This window comes from Nerophis lumbriciformis, linkage group LG18 (assembly GCF_033978685.3).
Source record: "Nerophis lumbriciformis linkage group LG18, RoL_Nlum_v2.1, whole genome shotgun sequence".
Classification (NCBI taxonomy): domain Eukaryota; kingdom Metazoa; phylum Chordata; class Actinopteri; order Syngnathiformes; family Syngnathidae; genus Nerophis; species Nerophis lumbriciformis.
This window is the reverse complement of record NC_084565.2, coordinates 29715319-29742065: the sequence shown is the minus strand read 5'-3', so window position 1 is coordinate 29742065 and position 26747 is coordinate 29715319. Positions and strand designations below refer to the sequence as shown.

The 26747-nt window shown below is 40.3% G+C and overlaps 1 protein-coding gene across 1 annotated transcript; it reads right to left on the bottom strand.

The window, feature by feature from the left end:
- Positions 1 to 25670, bottom strand: acot11b (acyl-CoA thioesterase 11b). The gene is made up of 16 exons (XM_061977982.2): positions 25536 to 25670; positions 20665 to 20838; positions 17936 to 18005; positions 17767 to 17827; positions 17580 to 17681; positions 14096 to 14231; positions 13861 to 14014; positions 12965 to 13084; positions 12762 to 12900; positions 8676 to 8731; positions 7316 to 7382; positions 7151 to 7234; positions 6837 to 6970; positions 5198 to 5329; positions 816 to 942; positions 1 to 739 (listed from the first exon to the last, which is right to left on the bottom strand). Exons 2-16 carry the CDS (start codon positions 20834 to 20836, stop codon positions 545 to 547), a joined length of 1749 nt encoding a protein of 582 aa, XP_061833966.1. The 5' UTR covers positions 20837 to 20838; positions 25536 to 25670; the 3' UTR covers positions 1 to 544.
- Between the last annotated feature and the right edge of the window lie 1077 nt (positions 25671 to 26747).

The following is a 26747-nucleotide window of genomic DNA, read 5'->3' as shown; positions in this document are numbered from 1 at the left end:
GGATTACACCTCTTTTACTCTAGAAATGATTGTCAAATTATGAGAGAGATGCTTCAATATTTATTGTTCCAGTTAAATCAACACAAACTGCCATGGGAGTTACTTGGCCATTGAAAGTAAACATCAAAACACACATGATCCTATGATCTTTAAAAACATGAAAATTACCAACCCCAATATACACCAAATATATATTGCATATTCAAAGGACACTTTGCAAATATTGGTCTGAATCTGCAACCTCGTTGCACTATTTACGAAAATGTGGCTTAGAAATTATTATTGCACAAAATAAGTCACACTTGCTCGGCCCTAATAACACACGTGCGCTAAATCCAAGAAGAATTGCGCGCTCATGCTTAGAAACTGTTAATTCTATAGTAACCTACACCCAGATTTGACAAAAACACACATACTGCATTTCCCTGGCCCTTGAGAAAATGCCCACTCATTGTCACATACATAGTCACACAATATGGGTAAAATAGTCAAAAGTCATCTATCATCATTCTAAGAACAGACCATGGATAGTCAGATAGGTTATCTATTGTTCCTTTTGTAGAGAAAGGACATCAGTTGCACTAATGAGCTGCAGTACTGAAGCAGGCAAGCTGTCCTTGTTCGCCTCTAGGAAGTCACTACAGGCAGAAAAGGCACTGTAAAAAGACGAGGAGAGTCCAACAATGTCTGTAGAGATGTAGGGAAGAACCCCCGGTGTGGCCTGATTGTAGTAGGTGACCTACAGCAAAACACATTCTGGGTAAAATACACACCTTTTTTGCTGCTGTTAAGAAAACTCTTGACAAATGTTTAACCTTAGTGACGCTGCTGCTTTCTTCCCAGATGGTGAAGCCAGCGCAGAGCACCTCTCCCCTGTTGTAGTCTCCGGTTGGAGGGTGAGTGGGCAAAGTGACAGAACGCAGCGCTATCAAATATGGGTCCCTGAGAAAAAATATTGAGAAATGGAGAGGTAAAGAGAAAAGCCTTCTACAATCCAATATGGCAAAAGCAAAAGAGTGCAGCAATGATGGACATTCTAACAAAAGTATAATTCATTCTCGCAACCATTTTATTATCAATGGACAATACTAAATAAATGACATTTGGATATAACGTAGAGTAGTCAGTGTAGAGCTTGTACAGCAGTATAGATTTACTATGCACAAAAAAATGCTTCAACAAACAGCAATTATTGTCTAACTCGCTACACACAACAGGCTTAGGCCCCTTCTACAGGTTATCCTGGATAACCTGGATAAAATTTATCCTTGTCCACACACACAATGGTCGTTTAAGACTCCTTCCCCCCCTCCGTCCGCCGGCGCAACGCGACCTAGTACGCATGGGCGGAAAATGCGCACGGCATAGTCACCTCCAGTGTTGCTTTGTGTGCAAGTTCTTAAATGTAACTTATCTGAACAATATCCAGTGTTGTGGTATTTCAATTAACTGGAATCCAGTGTACATCATAAATTAATCAAATCTTTAATGGACAACGTGAAAGTAAATGTGATAAAGAACATTTTACATCAATCAATCTAGGGATCTAGATATCTGGTCAGGACACTCTTCACTCTTTTGCCTTCACCTTCATTGTTCATTCGTTTTTGGTGACTTTATACACTGTGGACCTAGACGTTGAGTCCACGACATACATGGCGGACAATAACTGATAGTCTGCTTTGGCAGTCCAAAAGCATTCGCCATTTTCCATAGTCTTCCCTTGACAGCCAGGTAATACAAAGCACGCGCTACCTTTTTTTAAAATCACATCCACGGGAGCCCGCATTCTCGTTGACTCTCCTTCGACAAAGTTTTTCTGCCGTCTGAGAAGTGTTTTATCCGAAATAGCTGCATTTGCTTTCTCTTAAAAGGTATTCATGTGTGATTTCCACAAGCGTATGTACAGACGGAAGGAGAAACACGGGCATGTCTGATGACTCCCCTCCCTATTTCCAGTGGTTAGCTCCGAGTTACGAAACCGCTTTATTATGAAGCGTTCTTTCTGACGTCACTTCATGTGACTCATTGATCGTCCCGATCAATGAGTCCATACAAAGCTAAGAGCCGGAGAATCAAGAAATAGACGGCGCACTTACTCATGTAAAACATTATCCAAGGAGGGGAACCTTAAACGATGATTTAGTGTGGCCAAAACGGGGCTTAAGCTAAATAATTATGCATTTAATGAGTTATCCGGCCTAATGTAGACAGGGTCTTAGTGTGGAGCATGGGGGTCGTTAGGCCTATTTTAGGGGGTCTGAAGCAAAAAATTGCAGTAAGATTCAATATAAATATGCAGGAATATGAGTTTGAATAAATAATATAACCCGTCATTATTCACAATGATTCATTTGAAAACCCTTTGTCAGCGCTTATTATCCAATCCGTTACATCAGTAACGCACGCATTAATATACTGAAAATCCAGTCCTCGTTTTCCTTAGCAACCAGACCGCAGCAGCATTAGTGCGTTCACAACATTGCAAGGTAGGATGTCCAATTCAGATTTTTTTTTTCATCAAATCTGATCTTTTTATGTAGTCGTTCACACTGCAAAAAAAATGCATCCAAACTCAAATGCAAACTGACCCAAATACAGACAAGGCGTTGTGATGTCGCACGTCCTGCAGTGTTTACGGAAGTAAACCTGGAAGTAGACATGCTTCAATTCTAGTCGTTTCAGTGCTGGCGCATTTGTGGTACTTTCAAGGATTCTGTGCAATCAAAGTCAACATTTTTCGGAATCGTAGAGAAGATTATGAAAGAAAACGTCTCCCGCCGTTTTGGAGACATTTGCATCGATGTCTTGGCGATCAGTGGTGGAACATTGATTGACGGGAGTTCCCTAAAACATTATTTTTCGCCTGTTTCTGCTAATTTATCAACTAATTTATTTTGTAACCGTTTATTTCAGTCAATAATGATGCTTATAAGCGTTATTCTTCGCCATTATGAGACCGGAGCGCGGAAGAGTTCACACTGAAGTCGCATCATAACACTATGTGATTGATAAAACTCTTAATAATATAATAATAATAATAATAATAATGTCTATAATATTGCTGACAGAAAAAAAAACGTCCATGATAAGCAAAGCCCATTACTACAGCTACTTATATATGAGTGTCCGCCCTGAGATCGGTAGGTTGTGAGTTCGAACCCCGGCCGAGTCATACCAAAGACTATAAAAATGGGACCCATTACCTTCCTGCTTGGCACTCAGCATCAAGGGTTGCAATTGGGGGTTAAATCACCAAAATGATTCCTGGGCGAGGCCACCGGTGCTGCTCACTGCTCCACTCACCTCCCAGGGGGTGAACAAGGGGATGGGTCTAATGCAGAGGTTAATTTCACCACACCTAGTGTGTGACTATCATTGGTGCTTTAACTTTAAACTTAATTAATGTAGTTTAATAGGCTTACCCATTACTTCCCTCTGCTCCCCTCACCTCCCAGGGGATGATCAAGGGTGATGGGTCATATGCAGAGAATAATTTCGCCACACCTAGTGTGTGCGTGACAATCATTGGTACTTTAGTGTTATTTTAGAGGAAGTGTTTTGACTCATAGTCAAAAAGGTGGAGTTTTATGGGTGTTGTTTTTTTAAAATCTTCACATAATTCACAATTTCACAAATTTCAACAAAACTTTGTGAAAATGTGAATATTTAGTGTGAACACCAGCGTTATCTAACACTGCCCTCAGGTGGCTACTGGAATCCTACTCAACTCCCCCATGATGACATCACTACTAGTGAAGCTGGTTGACGCTCCACAGGGGGCTCTATTGGATTAAGGTCTGGAGCAGACATACTTGGCCACTCCATCATCTTTATCTTCAGCTTGGATTTACATGACATCACGTCAGGCTCATTAAATATGCGTGGTGGTCAACCCAGCATCGGTTCTCAATGGGTACTGTGAGCCATTTAGCCTTTTTCGAAGAAAAATGCCCTATGCTTGCGTCGTTTAATTGTACGAACCGTTCAAATCGCGAAAAGCATCAATGTTTCTTCAGAGTTCCTCGAGAAGCAATCGAGAAGGATGGAAGTGCAAGATTTTACGAAAAACGACAGGAAAAGCGGCACGCACTCCAGTCCAAAGGAGCGGAGTCGAAGAACTAACGAGTTTGCACTTCATTAAAGGTTTGTTTGATATATTTTTAATATACTTTACTCGTTTAGTATTTCCCATTGAAGTATTATCTTGATATTGTTTGTATTTAAATTTTCAAACAAACTATACTTTGTCAGGACATGTCCTACGTCTCCCCTCTTGTTTATTTTCTACACAAATGTGTCAAAGTACATATGACAACAGGACAAAAGTCAAATATGGTGAGGATTCAGTCATTGTTAGTTTGTTAAATAGATTTGCAGTCACCGGTGTCAGCTGACGGGTGCTAGTCAGTTTGTTTACATGGACGCGTCCTTGCAAGACACAAAATTGAATCATGAAATGCAACCTTACCCGAGCAAAAACAATGCATATTAATCCGGGAGAGTCTAGATACTAATTCCCTAGACACAGCCACACACAAATAAGTTGTAGACCTCCATGCTTTTCCAAGTTTCCATCTGTTTTGTTGTGTAGAATGATGTGTGGAGCACAATAATTCAATATGTCTGGGAACTCCACCGACAGATAATTATTGATATCACTCGACACATCTCTTTTTTGATAAAGTATAGGGATCTATTCCATTGTATAATTAGAATTTTTTTTTTTTAATCGTATCTATTTTTTGCAGGAAGATCTAGGCCCCTTGCGTTTGTATACTGCACAACTGTAATCTTGGCGTGGTTGACCACCACTGTTTTTCACTTCTGGGAAGAAGTCACATGACGGAATACAAGCAATAAGGCACATGTCATCTTGGAAGTGTATTTGGGGCTACACCTCTTTATTATGGCGGAAACCAGAAGCCCGATTTCCAAAAGGATGTTTCTTCTCAAAAAGAACCGCAACTCCCCGGTGCAGGCAACACTCACGCATCCTCAGACCTTGATGCTACCACCACTTTGCTCGACTGTAGGCAAGACAAAATTATCTGGCTCCTCACTTGTGTTGCCAGCTATAAAGACTCATTTTGGATAGTGAATTGACATTGTTGTACAAGCTGTAAACTTGCTATTTTAAAATAGGGGTGTGCCAATACATTGATTATAAGATGTGTCGCAATGTGACACCACACACCTGATATCACATGGTTTCCGACAGGATGCCAACAAGATAAAGTCCTGGCCTTTGCCCCCTTTACTGATAGAGGGGGTTGCGATGCGATAAATGGTGTCTTCCTCATCCGCCTGCGTGATCACCTCGCACTCCCTAGAGGACAGCCGCAAATTAGTCAACGCTACACTCTAACCAGTAAGAAGTTTTAGTAGAAGTTGAAGTCACTTGTTAATGTACAGTCGTGGGCAAAAGTTTACATACACTTGTAAAGAACATCATTTGTCTTGAGTTTCCAATCATTTCTACAACTCTTATTTTTTTTGTGATAGAGTGATTGGAACACATACTTGTTGGTCACAAAAACATTCATGAAGTTTGGTTCTTTTATGAATTTATAATGGGCCTACTGAAAATGTGACCAAATCTGTTGGGTCAAAAGTATACATACAGCAATGTTAATATTTGTTTACATGTCCCTTGGCAAGTTTCACTGCAATAAGGCGCTTTTGGTAGCCATCCACAAGCTTCTGGCAAGCTTCTGGTTTAATTTTTGACCACTGGTCTTGACAAAATTGGTGTGTTGGTTTTCTGACATTGACTTGAAGAATTTGGAGGCAATTTTTTTTTCATTGTCCCATTTACTCTCTGTAAAGCACCAGTTCCATTGGCAGCAAAACAAGCCCAGAGCATAATACTACAACCACCATGCTTGACAGTAGGAATGATGTTCCTTGGAATAAAGGCCTCACCTTTTCTCCTCCAAACATATTGCTGGGTATTGTGGCCAAACAGCTAAATTTTTGTTTCATCTGACCACAGAACTTTCCTCCAGAAGGTCTTATCTTTGTCCATGTGATGTCGGATGAAACAAAAATTGAGCTGTTTGGCCACAATACCCAGCAATATGTTTGAAGGAGAAAAGGTGAGGCCTTTAATCCCAGGAGACACCATTCCTACCGTCAAGCATGTGGTGGTAGTGTTATGCTCTGGGCCTGTTTTGTTGCCAATGGAACTAGTGCTTTAAATGGGACAATGAAGGAGGATTACCTCCAAATTCTTCAGGACAACCTAAAATAATCAGCCTGGAGGTTGGGTCTTGGGCGCAGTTGGGTGTTTCTACAGGACAATGACCCCAAACACACGTCAAAAGTGGTAAAGGAATGGCTAAATCAGGCTAGAATTAAGGTTTTAGAATGGCCTTCGCAATGTCCTGACTTAAACATGTGGACAATGCTGAAGAAACAAGTCCATGTCAGAAAACCAACACATTTAGCTGAACTGTACCAATTTTGTCAAGAGGAGTGGTCAAAAATTCAACCAAAAGCTTGCGGATGGCTACCAAAAGCGCCTTCTTGCAGTGAAACTTCACAAGGGACATGTAACCAAATATTAACATTGCTGTATGTATACTTTTGACCCAGCAGATTTGGTCACATTTTCAGTAGACCCATAATAAATTCATAAAAGAACTAAACTTTATGAATGTTTTTTGTGACCAACAAGTATGTGCTCCAATCACTCTATCACAAAAAAATAAGAGTTGTAGAAATTATTGGAAACTCAAGACAGCCATGACATTATGTTCTTTACAAGTGTATGTCAACTTTTGACCACAACCGTACATGTGAAATGCAATAAAGTCAAAGGAATGTGGACTGACTCATAATGCCGGTCCCACTCTTTCCTCCTCCTGAGATCTGACAGCAGGTGGAACGTCTGCTCGGCCGAGACACTGACGTACATTTCCACTTTGAAACACAACGTCTGGTTCTCCTCCAGCGTGTACAGTCTGACCTACAAATCGGATCCAGCGTGAGTCAAAGTGGGACAAGATACTGCACATGTGTTTTGCTTCAGGGCAAATCCTCCATGTGGTAGCCAGAACAACATGGGCTTTGCTTGCGTAAGACTCACCATGACTGTGCATTTTGTCTAACGCAATAAAAATCTGAATGCGAAACCAATAATACTCACTTTATTTTTCTCTGAGGTCAACACCCAATTGTTTCTGGTGTCCATGAGTTTCAGTGCAGATACATTATTGTAGCTCAAATACATCTGGAAAAGCAAAGCACTCTATGAAGTTTGCAGACAATATCTAACAGTCAAGCTTTGCAAAAGTTGCGTGTCAATCGATACCTGGTTACTTGGATCCCAGGGTACAGACAGCGGCACCTCGGTTTGCTTGCAGGAGATGATATATTTCCTGTGCACAAAGTGAAGCATTTACAGTACATTTCCAGGAACAAAAGCAAGACCTGAGCGGTTCAAAGGCCACTCATTATTGCTATGTAGTCAGACATTTAGCTATGAAATGGCTTAATTGAGATTAGAATGGAGGCAGGCTGCTTCACGGTGAAACAATGAGCGTATTATGCTTGACAAGCGCTGCCGGGTCACATGCTGTTATAGATTCTGAGCACAACACAAACAAACACTTTCAACTTTACAAAATAATGTATTTTTCATCAAAGCACAGTAGAATATAAAAATAACTGGACATCCAAATTATACATACATACACTATATTGCCAAAAGTATTTGGCCACCTGCCTTGACTCATATATGAACTTGAAGTGCCATACCATAGGGTTCAATATAATGTCAGTCCACCTTTTGCAGCTATTACAGCTTCAACTCTTCTGGGAAGGCTGTCCACAAGGTTGCGGAGTGTGTTTATAGGAATTTGACCATTCTTCCAAAAGCGCATTGGTGAGGTCACACACTGATGTTGGTCGAGAAGGCCTGGCTCTCAGTCTCCGTTCTCAAAGGTGTTCTATCGGGTTCAGGTCAGGACTCTGTGCAAGCCAGTCAAGTTCATCCACACTAGACTGTCATCAATGTCTTTATGGACCTTGCTTTGTGCACTGGAAGTTGTTGGTATACTTTTTTTGTAATAGTTTTCAAACAAAACCAAATTTAGTGGGGGTTACTGAGTTATGTTAATCCCATCTTTAAAAAGTCAACAACCTGATTAGGGATTTTACATTAAAAAGCTGGTTTCAATCAAATCCATACAATAAATACTTTTTTAGTACTTGTAAACATACCAAGTGTGCGTGTATGGCGCTGCGACGTTGGGTTTTGGGTGGGGTGCCTTTAGGAGTCTTGTGTATGAGGGCCCAGAATGTGATGCTCCGCCCCTGGTTGTAATTATTTTATTGAACTGGTATCTACTACTTACCCAGGTGGGTTACCAAGCAACGTGCTCTTATTAGAATCTAGTAAATTTCAGCTGCATACTTAAATCGCAATAGTTATTTGTTTGTATCAAAGCTTGACACTCAGCATCAAGGGTTAGAATTGGGGGTTAAATCACCAGAAATGATTCCCGAGCGCAGCCACCGCTGCTGCTCACTGCTCCCCTCACCTCCCAGGGGGTGATCAAGGGTGATGGGTCAAATGCAGAGGATCATTTCACCACACCTAGTGTGTGTGACAATCATTGGTACTTAACTTTAAAGTCTTGTAAGATTCGTGCTGATTGGCTCCAACTCACCTATCAAGGCGTATCTTCTTCCTGGCAATGGCTTCTTGATAACGCCTTTTACCATCCTGTAAAACACAATTTAAAAAAGGGTCATATGATTTTTAATCTACATTTAAAACGCTTCCTTGTGGTCTACATAACCTGAAATGGTGGTTCGTCTGTCAAAAATTGCGCATAAATTCTGCTTTACAGTCCATATTCAAGCATCTTTCTATAGAAGTCTTTTGAAAACAAGGTGTTTCAAGGGGGACGCTCCCTCATGCTGAATGAAACTACGTCCCAACCCCCGTCAGCCATTTTTGCAGCGTTTGAGTCAACTACACTTTTCGTGATGGACCAAAAATATGATACATTATATTCAGTCGTATTTTACAACATCAACGGATTTCAACATCCAACCGTAAATGATAGAGCCAAAGGATCGAGAGAAAAACGAAGAAAAAAAAAAAAAAACGAGCCTTGAAATGAAAGCATGTCGCAACTATGTGTTTATTAGCTTTGTTTATAACGCCTCACAGTGCTGTAAAGCTAAAAGTAAACAGGCTAAGTGTTATTATAATGTCTATCTCCCAATTCGAAATAACATGTACAAACCCCAAAACCAGTGAAGTTGGCATGTTGTGTAAATCGTAAATAAAAATAGAATACAATGATTTGCAAATCATTTAACTTATATTCAATTGAATAGACTGCAAAGACAAAATACTGGAAAACTTTGTTTTTTGCAAACATAAGCTCATTTGGAATTTGATGCTTCCAACATGTTTCAAAATAGCTGCCACAAGTGCCAAAAAAACTGAGAAAGTTGAGGAATGCTCATCAAACACTTATTTAGAACATCCCACAGGTGAACAGGCTAATTGGAAACAGGTGGGTGCCATGATTGGGTATAAAAGCAACTTCCATGCTCCATGCTCAGTCATTCACAAACAAGGATGGGGCAAGGGTCACCATTTTTAAGAACAAATGCGTGAGCAAATTATCCAACAGTTTAAGAACAACATTATCAAGCAAGTTATGCAAAGCGAAAGCCATTTATCAACAACACCCAGAAACGCTGCTGGCTTCGCTAGGTCCAAGCTCATCTAAGATGGACTGATGTAAAGTGGAAAAGTGTTCTGTGGTCTGACGAGTCCACATTTCAAATTGTTTTTGGAAACTGTACGTCGGGTCCTCCGGAACAGAGAGGAAAAGAACCATCCAGATTTTTCTAGGCGCAAAGTTTAAAAGCCAGCAACTGTGATGGTATGGGGGTGTATTAGTGCCCAAGGCATGGGTAACTTACACATCTGTGAAGGCACCATTAATGCTGAAAGGTACATACAGATTTTGAAGAAACATATGTTGCCGTCCAAGCAACGTTATCATGGACGCCCCTGCTTATTTCAGCAAGATGCCAAGCCACGTGCTACAACAGTGTGGCTTCATAGTAAAAGAGTGCGGGTTCTAGATTGGCCTGTTTGTAGTCCAGACCTGTCTCCCATTGAAAATGTGTGGTGCATTATGAAGCCTAAAATACCACAACGGAGACCCCGGACTGTTGAACAACTTAAGCTGTACTTCAAGCAAGAATGGGAAAGAATTGCACTTGAAAAGCTTCAAAAATTGGTCTCTTCAGTTCCCAAACGTCAACTGAGTGTTGTTAAAAGGAAAGGCCATGTAACACAGTGGTAAAATTGCCCATAAGACAACTTTTGCAACGTGTTGCTGCCATTAAATTCTAAAGTAATCATTATTTGCAAAAAAATTTAAGTTTCTCAGTTTGAACATTACATATATCTTGTCTTTGCAGTCTATTCAATTGAATATAAGTTTAAATAATTTGCAAATCATTGCATTCTGTTTTCATTTACGATTTACACAATGTGCCAACTTCACTGGTTTTGGGTTTTGTACATCCCTGCATTATACATACATGTAGCAAGTTTACCTTTAGAGTCTGTACTGCATACACTGTATTGCTACATCACTAACGTATAATTACAGATGGTCTAGCCACTGTTAGACTTACCTCTTCATTGTACCCACTTTTGCCATGAATAGTAAGCACTGACCCCGCCATTAAACATAGTTTCTAGGAAATTCCTTTTGTATGTTGTCGTAAAACAGCGGCTTTAAAAGAATTTTGCAAATACGAAACACAAAAGTACTTTTTACAGTACTTATTCAGATGAGGATGGAGTGACCTGTGCTGGTTAATATGACCAACAGAGCATTTTTGGTCATAAGGTCGCACCGTGAATATATTTTTGTGAGAAATACATACGCCGCTAGAGAAATAAAAATGGCGGACTCACGCCAGCGTTATGTGGAAAACATTTAGGGCCTGGTTTACAAAATGTTTGCGTGTACTAAAACACTTGCAAACCTGATAGCCCATGCAAAGCTGATCTACTAAACATGTACTAAACATGGGGCGGTATAGCTCGGTTGGTAGAGCGGCCGTGCCAGCAACTTGAGGGTTGCAGGTTCGATCCCCGCTTCCGCCATCCTAGTCACTGCTGTTGTGTCCTTGGGCAAGACACTTTACCCACCTGCTCCCAGTGCCACCCACACTGGTTTGAATGTAACTTAGATATTGGGTTTCACTATGTAAAGCGCTTTGAGTCACTAGAGAAAAGCGCTATATAAATATAATTCACCTCACTACGTCGAGGTCACATGTTTGTGGATCATTTCCCCAAGATGCAGACAGAACTCCAGAGGCAGTGTGCAGGTAGGACAATGATTAATTTTCCATAAATCAGTCCATAATACAAAAATGCAGGAAAAATACAAACACAAGAAGAGCGTGTCAATTGCACGGCGAGCTAAGGCAAAAAACTATCACAGAAACAGGAATCAAAGGAGCACTAACGTAACTTGTTGCAGGAGCAAACAAAACAGCCAGACAGAGTGTGGCGAAAGGCAGGAATAAAAAGCACTCTCAATAGTGCCCGGGAGCAGGTGAGCGTCCTGAACACTAATCAGAGGCAGGTGAAAATAATCAGCACCCATGGTGACCAAGAAACAAACCCAGGGGTGCTGAAACAGAACTAAGAGATTCTTAAAATAAAACATGATCCGGGCAACAAAACGTTTGCAAAGTGGATTGCATCTGTTAAGAGAGTAGAATAAGGCGTGCAATCCATTTTGCTTCTCTGTCTTCAATAATATGCTAAATATATACTGATCATCAAAACGGCCACAATACTGTGAGGAAAAATTAAAATATAACAATTTAGCACGTGCAATTAGATTTATCAACACTCGTTTTTCCCCTTTTTCAAGCACTATTTTGCGTTTTACGTGTGGAAAGGACGTGCAAACTAACATTTCCATACATGGCTACAAGATCAGTGCGCGTGCTGCAAAGACAGACGATGGACTGAAGAGACTCCTCTGTCCTACATGTGTGTGTCAACATTTTGGCAGGTCAGAAATTAAAAAAATATTTGAAAAAAACAGGAGACTGCCGACCACGTGCAAGTAAATGAGAATTCAATGTCCAAATGTATCAAACAAACAAAATGCGGATACGTCAAACACAAAAAAGGCGCCGGGAAAGCTGTGCATCAAAAAAATGGGCAAGCTGGATTGGGCGAGCGAACAAACAATACTAAATCCAAGGTGGAAAAAAAAATCTCAAAGTCCACATACCGTTTGCGTTCCACTCAAATACAAACCAACACCAAGAACAAAGGGAGACTGATCTAAATAGCCCTCTAACACCAGGTGAGATAAACAATACAAACAAGCCGCAGGTGAGGAGGTAAGCGCTCAGAAGCAAAGTAAAACTACCGCAAGCACAATACAAACAAAACAGGAAGTAGAACTAAATTAAGAGCGCAAAACAGAAAGTGAACCCAAAAACCACCAGAAAGACACCCACAAATTAAACGAACGACCAGACAAAACAGGTCTTAACAATAAAGTCTATTCAGCTGCATCATTTTATAATTTTATAGCTGCTAGAAAATAAATTTAATTGAGGCGTTTTGGTGTCCTTTAGTATTTTATAATGACATTTGTTTTTCCACATAGAATATGTATTAATGTATTACTTAAACTTCATTAATGAAAGATCTCTGGGATGTGACAACATGAATAACTCACCACAGGCTCGGGTCTTATCCGGGGCAGCGTGCATGGTTTCCTATCACCGTCAAGCACCTCAAAGATCATGAAGGCACTATTTATATGGCGCTGAGGCTCTCCACCCTGATAGGCCTCAGCACACACTCCCACCTCCATACTACAACATGATGAGACATAGATGAGTTAAGATAAGTTTGTATTGTTTGTTTTTGAAGACTCACCTGTGTTTATAGGCATTGTTAACAATGGATTTCAGCACTAGTCGGTCACCAATGTGAGACGGCCCGCGGAAATGGAACATGTCTATGCTCCTCAACGTGGGATGAGCGTTACACAAGCGACTGCATCAAGAAGAGACAAAAAACAAAGACGCACATTTAGCCTTTATTCCCTTGACCTTTAAATAAGATTACCAGAAGAAAAAAAAGTTTAAAATAGAGATTAACTGTATAATAAATACAATAATAAAATAACAATTAAATAAATAAAAACTAAATGTAAATGACAGAGGAGTATCTAAAACAGGGCCGCTCCAAGCTAAATTGAAATTAATTAGTTTTACAATAAAATTAAATCATGTGAAATAAATTTTTATGAAAAAAATAACAAAAATAACATATTTAACATTTAAAATCTATAAACCTTCCACTGTCTGAACTACGATCTGGATTTGAATGCCCGGCCCTTTTGCTTTGCAAAACAATGGCTAATGCTGTGATGTAATGATGACACCAAGCATGGCCAGAATAGGTTTTAGTGCAAAATTTCATATGAAGCGCCCTGTCATTCATTAATGTACAGTTTACATGCACTTCTTCACACAAAATGGGGGTCCCCACTGATCAGGGGCTCTACGCAAAAGCGCTTTTTCGGCGACTTAAAAGATAAACACAACACAGTATTGCATAGCTTAACAAGTCATGAAATTATAATGACATTATTATATTTTTTACCGTAATATTAATTATTAAAACTTTTATAATCCAATTTGAATATTATATTTTTTTGATAAATATTCTGTAAAATGGTTGGGTTATTTTTTGTTTTTCCAAGTGGTATTTATCTATTTACAACTCAGTAAAGTCTACATGAAAGCTACAATAGTAGATAAAAATACCTTGCAGAAATGGTGGCTACGTTCTCCATCCAAGCCATGATCTGGCCCCCGAAGGTGCTGACTTGGTGGTTGGCGTGGGGTGGAAGCACCAGCTCCACACTCTCCACTTGGGTGCGCTCGGCCGGCACGGCGTCCTGGTACTCCTGGCAATCTCCTGTTGCGAGAGCGAGGGAGCAAACATTCCAGCGGTGCAGATGCCTTCCAGAAGTGCAATGCGTGAGGAAACCTTAGGTACCCAGCTGAGCGGTGCTGCTGCTCAGCAGGTCTGTGATGATCTCAGCGTGGATGAGCCTCATCCTCCTGCGCTCTGCTGCCAGGCTGTACTCCATCTGCTCCATTTGTGTGCGGGGAGTCACCTGCTTTAGCTGGACCTGCAATGCAAGGGGATGTGGAACAGGGTGACCTACATTATAGGGAACAGTGAGTACCCTTTTCAGATTTCAGCAACCATTTATCATGAGACCATACTATAGAAAAGGAGCTTGGATGACATTTAGAATAGTCAGTGTACAGCTGACACACAGCCATCCATTATGATCTATATAGCTGGCAACACAAGTCCAAATTGTGTTTGAAGTGTCAATATTAGATGAGGGCATCACTGGTGAAGCTGATGAACGTCAGACACCTTGCGCTTCTCCTTCCTTCCTCGGTCACTTGGTCCAGCTTCCTCAGCAAGACACTTGTCATGCTGGAGTTGTGTTTGTTGGAAAACTGCCATAGAGAGGATGTCTCATCCTCAGAATGTTGGAATTCCTATTTTCCCTCAATGCACCGCAGCTCCACAGAGCCGGCAACACTCGTGCACGCTACAACCACCATGTTTGACTGGGGTCAAGCAAGCCACATGAGCTGGAATTCATCTTTAAATCGATGAACCGGAGCGCCCCTATGTCGGCAGTACTTATGCAGGCCCGTATCGTGATGCTACCACCTACATGTTTGACTGAGGTCAAGACAATTATCTTGCTACTTACTTTGGTAGGAATTCATTTCAAAATCCATTACCCGCATCTCCCCTGTGCTGGCAGCACTCATGCGGGCTTGTGTCGTGATGCTACCACCACTATGTTTGACTGGAGTCAAAACAATGATCTTGCTACTCACTTGAGTTGCCTTGTATCATGATGCTACCACCACTATGTTTGACTGGAGTCAAAACAATTATCTTGCTACTTGAGTTGGGATTTATCTTGCAATCAGTGAACCGTAGCTCCCCTGTGCCGGCAGCACTCATACAGTACCACACCATGACCTACCCCCACTGTGTTTGACTAGGGTCAAGACAATTATCTCGCTTCTCACTTGAGTTGGAATGAATCTTTTAACCAATGAACCACAGCTACCCTGTGCCGGCAGCAGTCACACAGGCCCGTATTGTGATGCTACTACCACTATGTTTGACTAGGGTCAAGACAAATATTTTTCTACCCACTTGAGTAGGAATTAATCTTTAAATTAATGGACCATGGCTCCCCTGTGCTGGCAGCACTCATGCAGGCCTGTATCGTGTTGTTACCACCAATATGTTTGACTGAGGTCAAGACAATTATCTTGCTAACTCACTTGAATCGGAAGTCATCTTCCAACCAATGGACTGCAGCTCCCCTGTGCCGGCAGGACTCATGCAGGTCTGTATTGTGATGCTACGACCAACATATTTGACTGGGCTCAAGACAAATATATTGCTACTTGAGCTGGAATTCATCTTTAAATTAATGAACCATAGCTCCCCCTGTGCTGGCAGCACTCATGCAGGCTCGCGTTGTGATGCTACCACCTCTATGTTGACTGGGGTCAAGATAATTACCTTGCTACTTACTTGAGTTGGAATTCCTTTTTCAACCGATGAACCGCAGCTACCCTGTGCCAGCAGCATTTATGCAGCCCCACACCAAGGCGCTGCCACCACTATGTTTGACTGGGGTCAAGACAATCATCTTGCTACTCATTGGAGTTGGAATTCATCTTTCAATTAATGAACCGCAGCTCCCCTGTGCCAGCAGCACTCATGCAGGCCCGTATTGTGATGCTGCGACCACCATGCCAGCTACATTGACAATTACCACAGAGTGTTAAGTCACTTTCAGTGTATAGTAAATCCATACTGCTTTACAAGCTGTACACTGACTACTCTAAGGTGTGAAAGCCGTGAGATAGTGTGCCTAAGAGGACTCCAGAGTGATTATTTAACTGACTGGTATACAGTTGTGGTCAACAGTTTACATACACTTGTAGAGAACATAATGTCATAGCTGTCTTGAGTTTACAATAATGTTTCCAATAATTTGTACGACTCTTATTGTTACAAAACTGTGCCATGCACTTACAAGCAATTGTCTGCACAGTTGCTCTTGGGACCTTAAGCTGCTTTGAAATGGCTCCAAGTGACTCTCCTGACTTGTTCAAGTCAATGACTCGTTTTTTTTTTCAGATCTGTGCTGAGTCTTTGACTTTCCCATTGTCGCGTTTGTAACCGAATCTAATGACTGCATCACATGAGCCCTATTTAAATGGGCTAAGGGAAGTCAACAGGTGTCATCAATCATAATCACAAACATGAAGTTAAGAGGCCATGCCATGAAGCTAATTGGATTTGATTGTAACTTTTCTACATCACCACAATTGATAATGTATGATGCTTCATATGTTTCATGGTTCAAATATAGAGATGAGGGTCTTTAATATGACCTGCTGTTGTACTCTGTCTCAAAGTGTTAACATGTGCTCAATGTTTCCTTACCAGTATTGCTATGTTGTCTATTACCATTATTGCTATGTTGTCTATTACCATTGTTGGCATTTTGTCTATTACCATTGTTGGTATATTCATTATTCCTACATTGTTGATACAAATTATTGTTACAGTGTAATAATTATTGTTACCTGTGGTAATGCCACTATGATTCAACAACTGTATTATAATCCTTGAACAAAGTAACAGTGAAACTCATGTGAATAATCACTGGATAGAGAATTGGGGGTGGGATTAAATAAATTATCTTCTTCCCACGCCCTTTCAGGCAAAACTGGACAATCATGCATTAAATGATAATAAATGATAAATGGGTTGTACTTGTATAGCGCTTTTCTACCTTCAAGGTACTCAAAGCGCTTTGACACTACTTCCACATTTACCCATTCACACACACATTCACACACTGATGGAGGGAGCTGCCATGCAAGGCGCTAACCAGCACCCATCAGGAGCAAGGGTGAAGTGTCTTGCTCAGGACACAACGGACATGACGAGGTTGGTACTAGGTGGGGATTGAACCAGGGACCCTTGGGTTGCGCACGGCCACTCTTCCACTGCGCCACGCCAACCCTTACATACTATACTTTTGCACTATATTAATTTATATTATTATGTGTTGTCAACTTTGTACTTTTTTATGTCATTGCCTGAAATAAATAAATAAATGAAATGAAATGAAAATGAAAAAATGCTGTATGTATACTTTTGACCCATCAGATTTGGTTACATTTTCAGTAGACTCATAACAAATTCATAAAAGAACCAAACTTCATGAATATTTTTTGTGACAAACCAGTATGGGCTCCAATCACCAAAAAATAAGAATTGTAAAAATTTTTGGAAACTCAAGACAGCCATGACATTATGTTCTTTACAAGTGTATGTAAACTTTTGACCACAACTGTATATTTTTGTCCACAGAGTGTACTTTGTTCCATATCTTGCATTTCACTCCTCATACCTTCCCAGCTTCAGTTCTCCTGGCCACAAAGGTGGCGCAGGCTTGACAAACCCTCCAATGCCTGCCAGTGTAGAGGTTCTCACATGTCACCAATATTCCAACCTGAGGTATAGCAAAAAACACGTTATTTTAAATAAGTCTGCAATAAACTTGGATATACACTACAGTGTCATAATTTAACACAAACCTCCATACTGGATGTGAAAGCTCTGTTGACCTTTGCTATGATGGTGACTACATTTCCCACCCTGCAACATATATACACACACACACACACATGCAAACGACTGTCTTTACCATCAACATAAAGAGGTGATGCCACTATCAACACAGGCTGAACCACCAGCCATCATTACCCTATGGTGTGTTCAAAATGGATGTCATCTACAGACGCAGTAACACAGGAGCAGCCGGCATGTCTCTCAGCTGAGAAGGGAGGAAAATAACGTTAGTTTACAATATACAAAGCTCCTTTCTAATGGAAATGATGCCCGTCTTGTGAACTTTGTAAAAAATTTAAAAATTTAAAAAAGCAGGCTTCACTACACATCTTAAAAGGAGCTCTGCCGTTAATCCGCCAGTCAGCTACAGACGTACGAGCTGTAAGTTTGATCATTTCGTTTTTTTTCTTCAGCATCTGGGCTAATCTAGCATGACGTTGTTGTTAAAAAGTGAGTCTAATGTTAGCACTGTAGGTTTCTAGCGTTTTGTGTCCTTCTGTGTTACGGCTCAAGCACCTGCCGCCTCTCATTCTTCTGTTGCACGTCTCTGGACACGCCCACGGGCGTTCCTCTCCTGCTGCGTCTGCGCCTCTGCAATCTGCACACCTGCCGCTGATTAGAGCTTGACGCCTTTTTTAAGCCAGCGTGTCCTGCGTTTCAGTGCCAGAACGTAGCTCCCTGTATTGTTCAGTAATCCCACACGTCTCTAGCTCCTTTTTATGTGCCTACTCGCTCTCTGTGTTTCCCCTCCTCTGTGCTCATTGTGTCTTGTCCTGTGTCGTCATCCTGCAGCCTCGCGTCATTCCCTGGTTTCGAGCTGTGTGTCTCGTCTCCCCAGATCCCCTTTCGACTCCCTGCTGCCTTCCTGGATCTCGACCTCTCACCTGGACACGGACTCTGACGCCTCGCTCCTGCCCTTGACCTCTTGCTTGCTCACGGACCTACGAGCCTGCCTTGCCCCTTCTGGAATTCCGCACCTCTCACAACACGCCCCTTCAACATTGTGTGGTAACACTCAACAGCTAGACCAGGGGTCGGCAACCCGCGGCTCTTTGACCACTCTGATGCGGCTCAGCTGCATACTTGCCAACCCTCCCGATTATTCCGGGAGACTTCCGGATTTCAGTGCCTCTCCTGGAAATCTCCCGGGGCAAATATTCTCAGATTTTCACCCGGACAACAATATTGAGGGCGTACCGTGATGGCACTGCCTTTATTAGCGTCCTCTACTAACTGTCGTCGCATCCGCTTTTTCACCATACTATCTACGTGCCAGCCCAGTCACATGTCGTATGCGGACTTTGCTCACACACGTAAGTGACTGCAAGGCATACTTGGTCAACAGCCATACAGGTCACACTGAGGGTGGGCTTATAAACAACTTTAACATTCTTACTAATATGCGCCACACAGTGAACCCACACCAAACAAGAATGACAAACACATTTCGGGAGAACATTAGCACCGTAACACAACATAAACACAACAGAACAAATACCCAGAATCCCATGCATAACTAACTCTTCCGGGCTACATTATACACCCCCGCTACCACCAAACCCCGCCCCCCTCAACCGACGCACAGGGGGGGGAGGGGGTTGATGTGTGGTGGGCAGGGTTGGGGGGGGCGGGGTTTGGTGGTAGCGGGGGTGTATAATGTAGCCCGGAAGAGTTAGGGATGCATGGGATTCTGGGTATTTGTTCTGTTGTGTTTATGTTGTGTTACGGTGCTAATGTTCTCCCGAAATGTGTTTGTCATTCTTGTTTGGTGTGGGTTCACAGTGTGGCGCATATTAGTAAGAGTTTTACGGCCAGCCTCAGTGTGACCTGTATGGCTGTTGACCAAGTATGCCTGCAGTCACTCATGTGTGTCTGCAGAAGCCTCATATAACATGTAACTGGGCTGGCACGCTGTATGTACAGGTTGTAGAGGGCGCTAAAGGCAGTGGCATCACGGCACGCCCCCTATTATTGTTGTTTGGGTGAAAATCAGCAGACATTCGAGAGAACAGTTGCCCTGAATTTCAGGATGGCAAGCATGACGCTTTCAAGCGCCATTCTTATAAAACACGCGGGCCGCACTAACATTACATTTTCATATTAAGATGCGGGCCGCGTGTCTGAGACCCCTGGTTTATACATAACACAAAGCAAAAAAAATATGCAGTGTTATTTCATTTTAAATTTCAAAAGAGTTTTGTGGCTCCTATTGTTTTCTTTAATTTGTGAAACGGGTCAAAATGGCTCTTTGAGTGGTAAAGGTTGCCAACCCCTGAGCTAGACGCACCACATAGTCACACCATACACCTTTGGAATTATTACACACGTCATTTTATTATATTAATAAATACGCCTAAGGCTAAAGGACGTCCCTGCCTCAGTGCCCTCTCCTTCTCCAGTGAACCATTACATTATGTCCCATGCCTTAATGTCACCTTGTTGTGTGTGATATACTGCATTTATCATGTTGGACAAGTGCAGAGTGACAGTTATGTAAAACACATTCAAATACAGCGCAGTAACATTTAAAGCTACAGACACACTAACCAGCGTGTTGTTAAAAGCACTTTTAAAACTGTCTACACTCTAGCATCACGTCTAGATTTTGGGGCAAGATCCTTCCAATATGCTATTGTGGGACCTCTGAGACTTATCTAAACTTGTTGGAATATACTTTAATATGGGACCTTTACCATCATATGCATTTAGGTACATGCGTAAGTGGCTTAATGATGATTTTGCATTATGAGCTCGGATATTCCCTGAAAAGAAGGGAAAGTACAAAGTGCAGGAAAAATAGAAAGGTGTTTTTGTCCTTAGTGTTATCAGTTTGACACATTCTAATTGAGGCTCTTTGCCTTTACCTGACAGACAGGCAGTGGAGTCCATCCACTTGAGAAGCTGCCCAGCGCTCAGCTCGCCGCAGTGGTTGGAATGGCAAGGCAGCACTATTTGACTCATCTTCACTTCCGTGGGGTTTCTGTACGGCTCGCCGTTCTCGGTCACGTTGTGGTCGTCGTTCACCTCTGACATCATGACTACACAGACAGGGGACATGTGACAGCGAGTCACGGTGTCAAACATGTCATTGCAGTTACGCTGTTGCACACTGTAAAACTTTTAGTTCTAAATTCACAGCAGACTGTTTAATAACTGCACTATTTTTACAGCAACACTTACAGTAATTTACTGTAGAATGTCTGTATATGGTTAATCACAATAAGTAAATGCTCTAACTCGGGGTCAGCAACCCGCGGCTCTCGAGCCGCATGCGGCTTTTTAGTGCCAACCTCGTGGCTCCCTGTGGCATTTTTTAAAAAAGGATTGAAAATGGAAAAAGTTGGGGGGAAATTTTTGTTTTTGTTTTAGTGTGTTTTTTATTTGAGGACAAACATGACACAAACCTTCCCAATTGTTAGAAGGCTTACTGTTTAATATGTTTGTGTGTATGCTTCACTGATAAGAGTATTTGGAGAACACCATTCTTGAACTCACCATAGTGTGGTCTGTGACGCAACAGTTTGTTTATATGTAAAATTGTCCACTCCTTCTTTGTCTCATTTTGTCCACCAAAAGTTTTATGCTGTGTGTGAATGCATAAAGGTGAGCTTTGTGATGTTATTGACTTGTAGGAGTGCTATTCAGGCATATTTGGTCAGTGTATGACTGCTATCTAATCAATGCTAACATGCTATTTCGACTAGCTGTATGTACATATTGCATCATTATGCCTCATTTGTAGGTATATTTGAGCTCATTTAATATCCTTTACTTTTATCCTCTTTGTATATAATTTACTTTTGCACATTATCTGTATGTAATATTGGCTGCATTTTTGATAGTTGTTTGTGTGCCATGTTGTTCCAGACCACAGCAAACGTGAACTAGCTTGCCAAAGATTATAATAAATCTATTAAAAGAAGACAGCCTGCGGCTTCCTTTAACTTGGACACACACATCTATACCTTTGGTCATTAAAAGCCAGTAATTTCCAGGAGTTATCTCACCTTCTGAGTAGCCTCTGATTTACTAATGGTTTCTAATGTTGTAAAAATGTGTAGAATAAATATTAAATGTCAACATTTCTGTCAACGAAGATTTGCTTCAGCCTGCGACACATAGTCATTTTGATAGTAGGCTACTAAAGCTAATATAGACACTTATGTCATGTGTTGTCTTCATTATAACACTTATATAAGACTTTTAAAGTCATTTTGATAGTAGGCTATCATAGCTAATATAGACACTTACATCATGTGTTGCCTTCATTATGAGACTTATATACGGCTTTTAATTTTTTGCAGCTCCAGACAGATTTGTTTTTTGTAATTTTGGATCAATATGGCTCTTTCAACGTTTTGGGTTGCCGACCCCTTCTCTAACTTTACAATTGTAATTTTGTAGTTAACTACTCTTTCGGTTTCGCAGCATACCACCACTTACTTTGATTACAGTGGATTACTGTGAAATACAATTGAATTGCTGTGAAATATGAGGATATTGTAATTTGTAACAGTCATTTCTTGTAATGTTACAGTAAATCTTGATTAGTGTTTTACTCTAAAAAAATACTGTTAAATGTGGTGAAATCCTAGTAGATTTTTATAGTGCATAGGATCTGAGTGTAAACAAAACGTAATCGGCATTTATCACTATCATTTTTTAACAAGCTGTTTTTTTACTTTTATTAAGCAAGGTTTAATCACAAAATCTGGATTACTCGTTGAATTTGAATGGGTTTTTGTCAGATGGATTTTAAGATTTAGTAAAGCTTTGGCCCAGAAACCAGCGTGATAATTACACCAAGTATACAGCCAAATGGGTTTGCAAGAAGACTATTAAAGTATAGAATGTTCCAAAGCGAGAACCCAGACCTAATTACAATGTAAAATCTGTAGGGTGTTCTGTAGGTTGGCTATGCTGATGCCCCTCATTGGCTGACAGATTTGGAGTATTTTTGTAAGGTGAAGGGCTGGGTAAATACATTATGGTATATCCAAAAAAAGAACTGATACAATTATAGCAAGAATATTAAACTAAATTGTTTAGGAAGCCACATTTCCAGAAAGCTAAAGACCACTATCAGTCTTATTTTTTATATTCCGGAGAACCAGCGTCCTTTACAGTCCTTTTTTTATTTTGTCAGAGTTACAGGCGCTCTGCTGTTTTTAAGGACCTTCTGCCAAAAAGCTCGTCAAAGATCATCTCTATGATAGCACTGTCGTGTTTTTAAGAATCTACTGCAAAAATGTGAGTCTCTCACAAGTATTTTCAACTGAAGTCGTGGGCCACCAGTTGAATAGTCCAAAAAAAGAGGACCTTAAATGGAACCTTGAAGAACACTATAGTATGACTAAAGTTGCTGAACAAATGACTGCTGACTGCATCTGAAGTAAACAAGCTACGGCAACATCTTAGTTACATGAATAACATTAAGAAAAAAAATGTAACTGACAAAAAGGAGAGGACTTAAAGGCATGCCTTGAGGAATGTCTCAGTCATCTAAAATCACAAGTTTGGACCTCAGTGTTCTATTTTTGCTCGCAAGGTTAAAATGTCAATGCAAGGATCTGCATTGGTGTTCCCAGTGGTCCAAGTTATTCTATACAACAGAAACACTCTAGTGCAGGGGTGTCAAACGTACGGCCCGAGGGCCAGGTCAAGCGAACGTGTTTTATCCGAGTTTGCTAAGTATGCTAAGTATAAAAATGAGCCGAAATTTTTGAATGAAAGAAACTGCTGCTCTAAATGTGTCCACTAGAACATCTTGAACCCTTTTTTTCCCTTTTTTCTATTGAGACAAAGATTATTTATGTATTTGTTTGCTTACTATGGTATATTATTTATTCATTATTTATTTGTTCACTGTTCTGTTACAAAGAACAAGGAAATTGGATATAATTGCTATGGTATGAAAATGGGTGGGATTAAATAAGATCTGCAGCTGAGATAGGCTCCAGCACCCCCCGCGACCCCGAACGGGACAAGCGGTAGAAAATGGATGGATGGATGGATGTTTTTTAACTAAACTAAACTTTGTTTGATATTGTCATTACTGCCACAAGTGGTGGAAAAGTGTATTACAACTGAGTACCACTGCTGCCGATACGGACCACGGCTGAAAAACAGATATATTATATTCTACTTGGCGCTCGTGGCCCAGTGTTGGGTCACGGCCCTATGGTTAGGAAACACTGGTATACGGTATATGCCATCAACATGCCTTCGCAAAGAAACACGCCAAAGGCTCCCACTATTTCAGTCTTATGGTGAGTTGATTTTTCATGCTAATTTTGGTGCTGTTTTTATCTGACACATGGAAAGCCGGTCCGTGAAAATAATGTATACTTTAAACGGGTCCCTGGTGGAAAAAAGGTTGGGGAACTCTGTCGTAAGGGACAAGCGATAGATACTGGATGGATGGATGCTTCTTCCTACTCTTTTTCGGACGTGCTGTAATGAAACAACTGTAAATGTGTGATGCATCACATTGTATCGTATGAATGTTCGAAATAAACTGACACTGAACTGAACTGAACGGAACTGAACTGATCCTTTTTACAACTGAACTGATCCTTTTTACACCCAAAAAGTCAGCTAGAATAGGCTCCAGCTCACCTGTGTAACCCCTGGTATAGAAAATAGATGGATGGCCTCACCGTCTTCATTTTATAACAGGGATGTCAAACGTACGGCCCGAGGGCCGGATCAGGCCCCTGAAGAGGTTTAATCCAGCCCGCTAAGTATAAAAATTAACCTGAAATTTTTTAATGAAAGAAACTGCTGTTCTAAATGTGTTCACTGGATGTCACAATATCAATTCTTTGTATCTTTGTAGATGATGCTACATATGTACAAAATAAACCACATGATGTTAGTACATCGGTCGAGGAAAATGATCAAACTACATGAATAACATCCTGTAATTTGATTTTGATATATTTTTTTTTATCTTGATAGATTGAAAATTATAGGCTCCAGCACCCCACGCGACCCCGGAAGGGACAAAGCGTTAGAAAATGGATGGGATGGATGGAGTTCACTGATGAACATTATCACATAATTTATTCCAAAAATATAAATAACGACAAATAAAGTATATATACTATTAACCGGTAATTGTAAAAGAAACCCAACAACATTATGATTTGTGCAATGTCAGAATATGCTTCTTCTATTTATAAACAAAGAAAACAATCTGAAGTTGTCTTTATTTTTAACTTATCGTGCCGTGATTTTACCAATCCGGCCCACTTGGGTAGTAGATTTTTCTCTAAGTGGCCCCCGATCTAAAATGAGTTTGACACCCCTGTTTGATAAATATTAAATAATTGCTGATGTTCCAACTATATTTAAAAAATGGTTATGTGTAAGAAATTCATGTTATCAGATGAATGTAAATAAATATAATGGCTGGATCGGGAAAGACAAAACCTGGAGTTCCTGATGAAGCCTACAAACCACAGGAATTTAGACAGCAACAAGTTCAAACTTTCCCATATTCATTGGGACAAACAGTAATTATACTGGAGAGATATGGTTTTGCATGTGCACTTATCATTGCAATGACCTTTCATCTGACTCCAGGTGCTATTTGTGATCCGGTGACAAACACAACACAAAGCCTGCGGTGTTTGGTTTTTTTTTAACTTTGTTTTGGAAACGTTCGTAGCGTGTCCATGTAAACGTAAAAGGCGAAAACAAAAGTGTTGATATTGGAAGTGAGCAAACTTACCGGCGAGGAGGGGACTCGTCCTTCAACGTTAAAAACCGGGTAGGTGAGTAGCGAAAGACGGCCCGGGTAGACGTTGTCTTCATTTCCCCATTTTTAAGTGACAACACACTTCAGACTGACTGGAGTAGTTTCGCCACTAGAGAGAGAGAGAGAGAGAGAGAGAGAGAGAGGGAGAGAGGGACAGAGAGAGAGAGAGAGAGAGAGAGAGAGAGAGAGAGAGAGAGAGAGAGAGAGAGAGAGAGAGAGAGAGAGAGAGAGAGAGAGAGAGAGAGAGAGAGAGAGAGAGAGAGAGAGAGAGAGAGAGAGAGAGAGAGAGAGAGAGATTCCCTTACACTGGCTACTGCTTCCTGCATGTTTTAAGGTGGAATTACTCTTGTCACAACCGGAAGTGCAAATGGGTCAAAAAATACATTTACCTTAACATTTGTTGAGGCAAATATATAATAATAATGATATGAATAATAATAATTATTACACATTTTTATAGAGTTATTTTTTATATATTACAGTTTTTCCATGCAAAATTCTATCAAATCGCGCAATCACTGAGCATTTCCATGTTAAATTCATATGCACGTTGCATATTTAATTTATATTATTGCATGATATACTGTATATATATATTTTTTTATAATATTTATTTATTCATTAGATAGGGAAATCATAATACAGGTACTGAGAAAACAGACAATTGTTTTTGTTTTTCCCCTCTTCGCAAAGAAATACAAAAAATACAAATGAAAAAATTACAAAAAATAATAATAATATATATATGTATATATATATATATATATATATATATATATATATATATATATATATACTGTATATGTATATATATATATATATATATATATATATATATATATATATATATATATATATATATATATATATATATGTATATATGTGTGTGTGTGTGTGTTAAGACATAGAGAGAAAGTTTCCCTTACACTGGGAATTACTCTTATCCTACGCCAATCCCAACCGGAAGTACAAATGGGTCAAAAAATCAATTTACCTTAACGGGCAAATATATTAATAATAATTATATGAATAATAATAATTATTATTACATATTTTTGTGGATTTATTTTTATATATTACAGATCTTCATGCAAAATTATATCAAATCGCGCAATCACTGAGCATTTCCGTGTTAAATTCATATGCACATTGCATATTTAATATATATTATTGCATGATATATAT

Bases quoted from the DNA above. Each gene is read 5' to 3' on its own strand.
- acot11b (XM_061977982.2), bottom strand. From the start codon at position 20,836: ATGATGTCAGAGGTGAACGACGACCACAACGTGACCGAGAACGGCGAG. The intron at 14,232-17,579 runs GTATGAGGAGTG...CTTGCATTGCAG, and splicing joins GGAGAACTGAAGCTGGGAAG to GTCCAGCTAAAGCAGGTGAC. The intron at 943-5,197 runs GTGTGTGGTGTC...ATTTTTTCTCAG, and splicing joins CGGAAACCATGTGATATCAG to GGACCCATATTTGATAGCGC.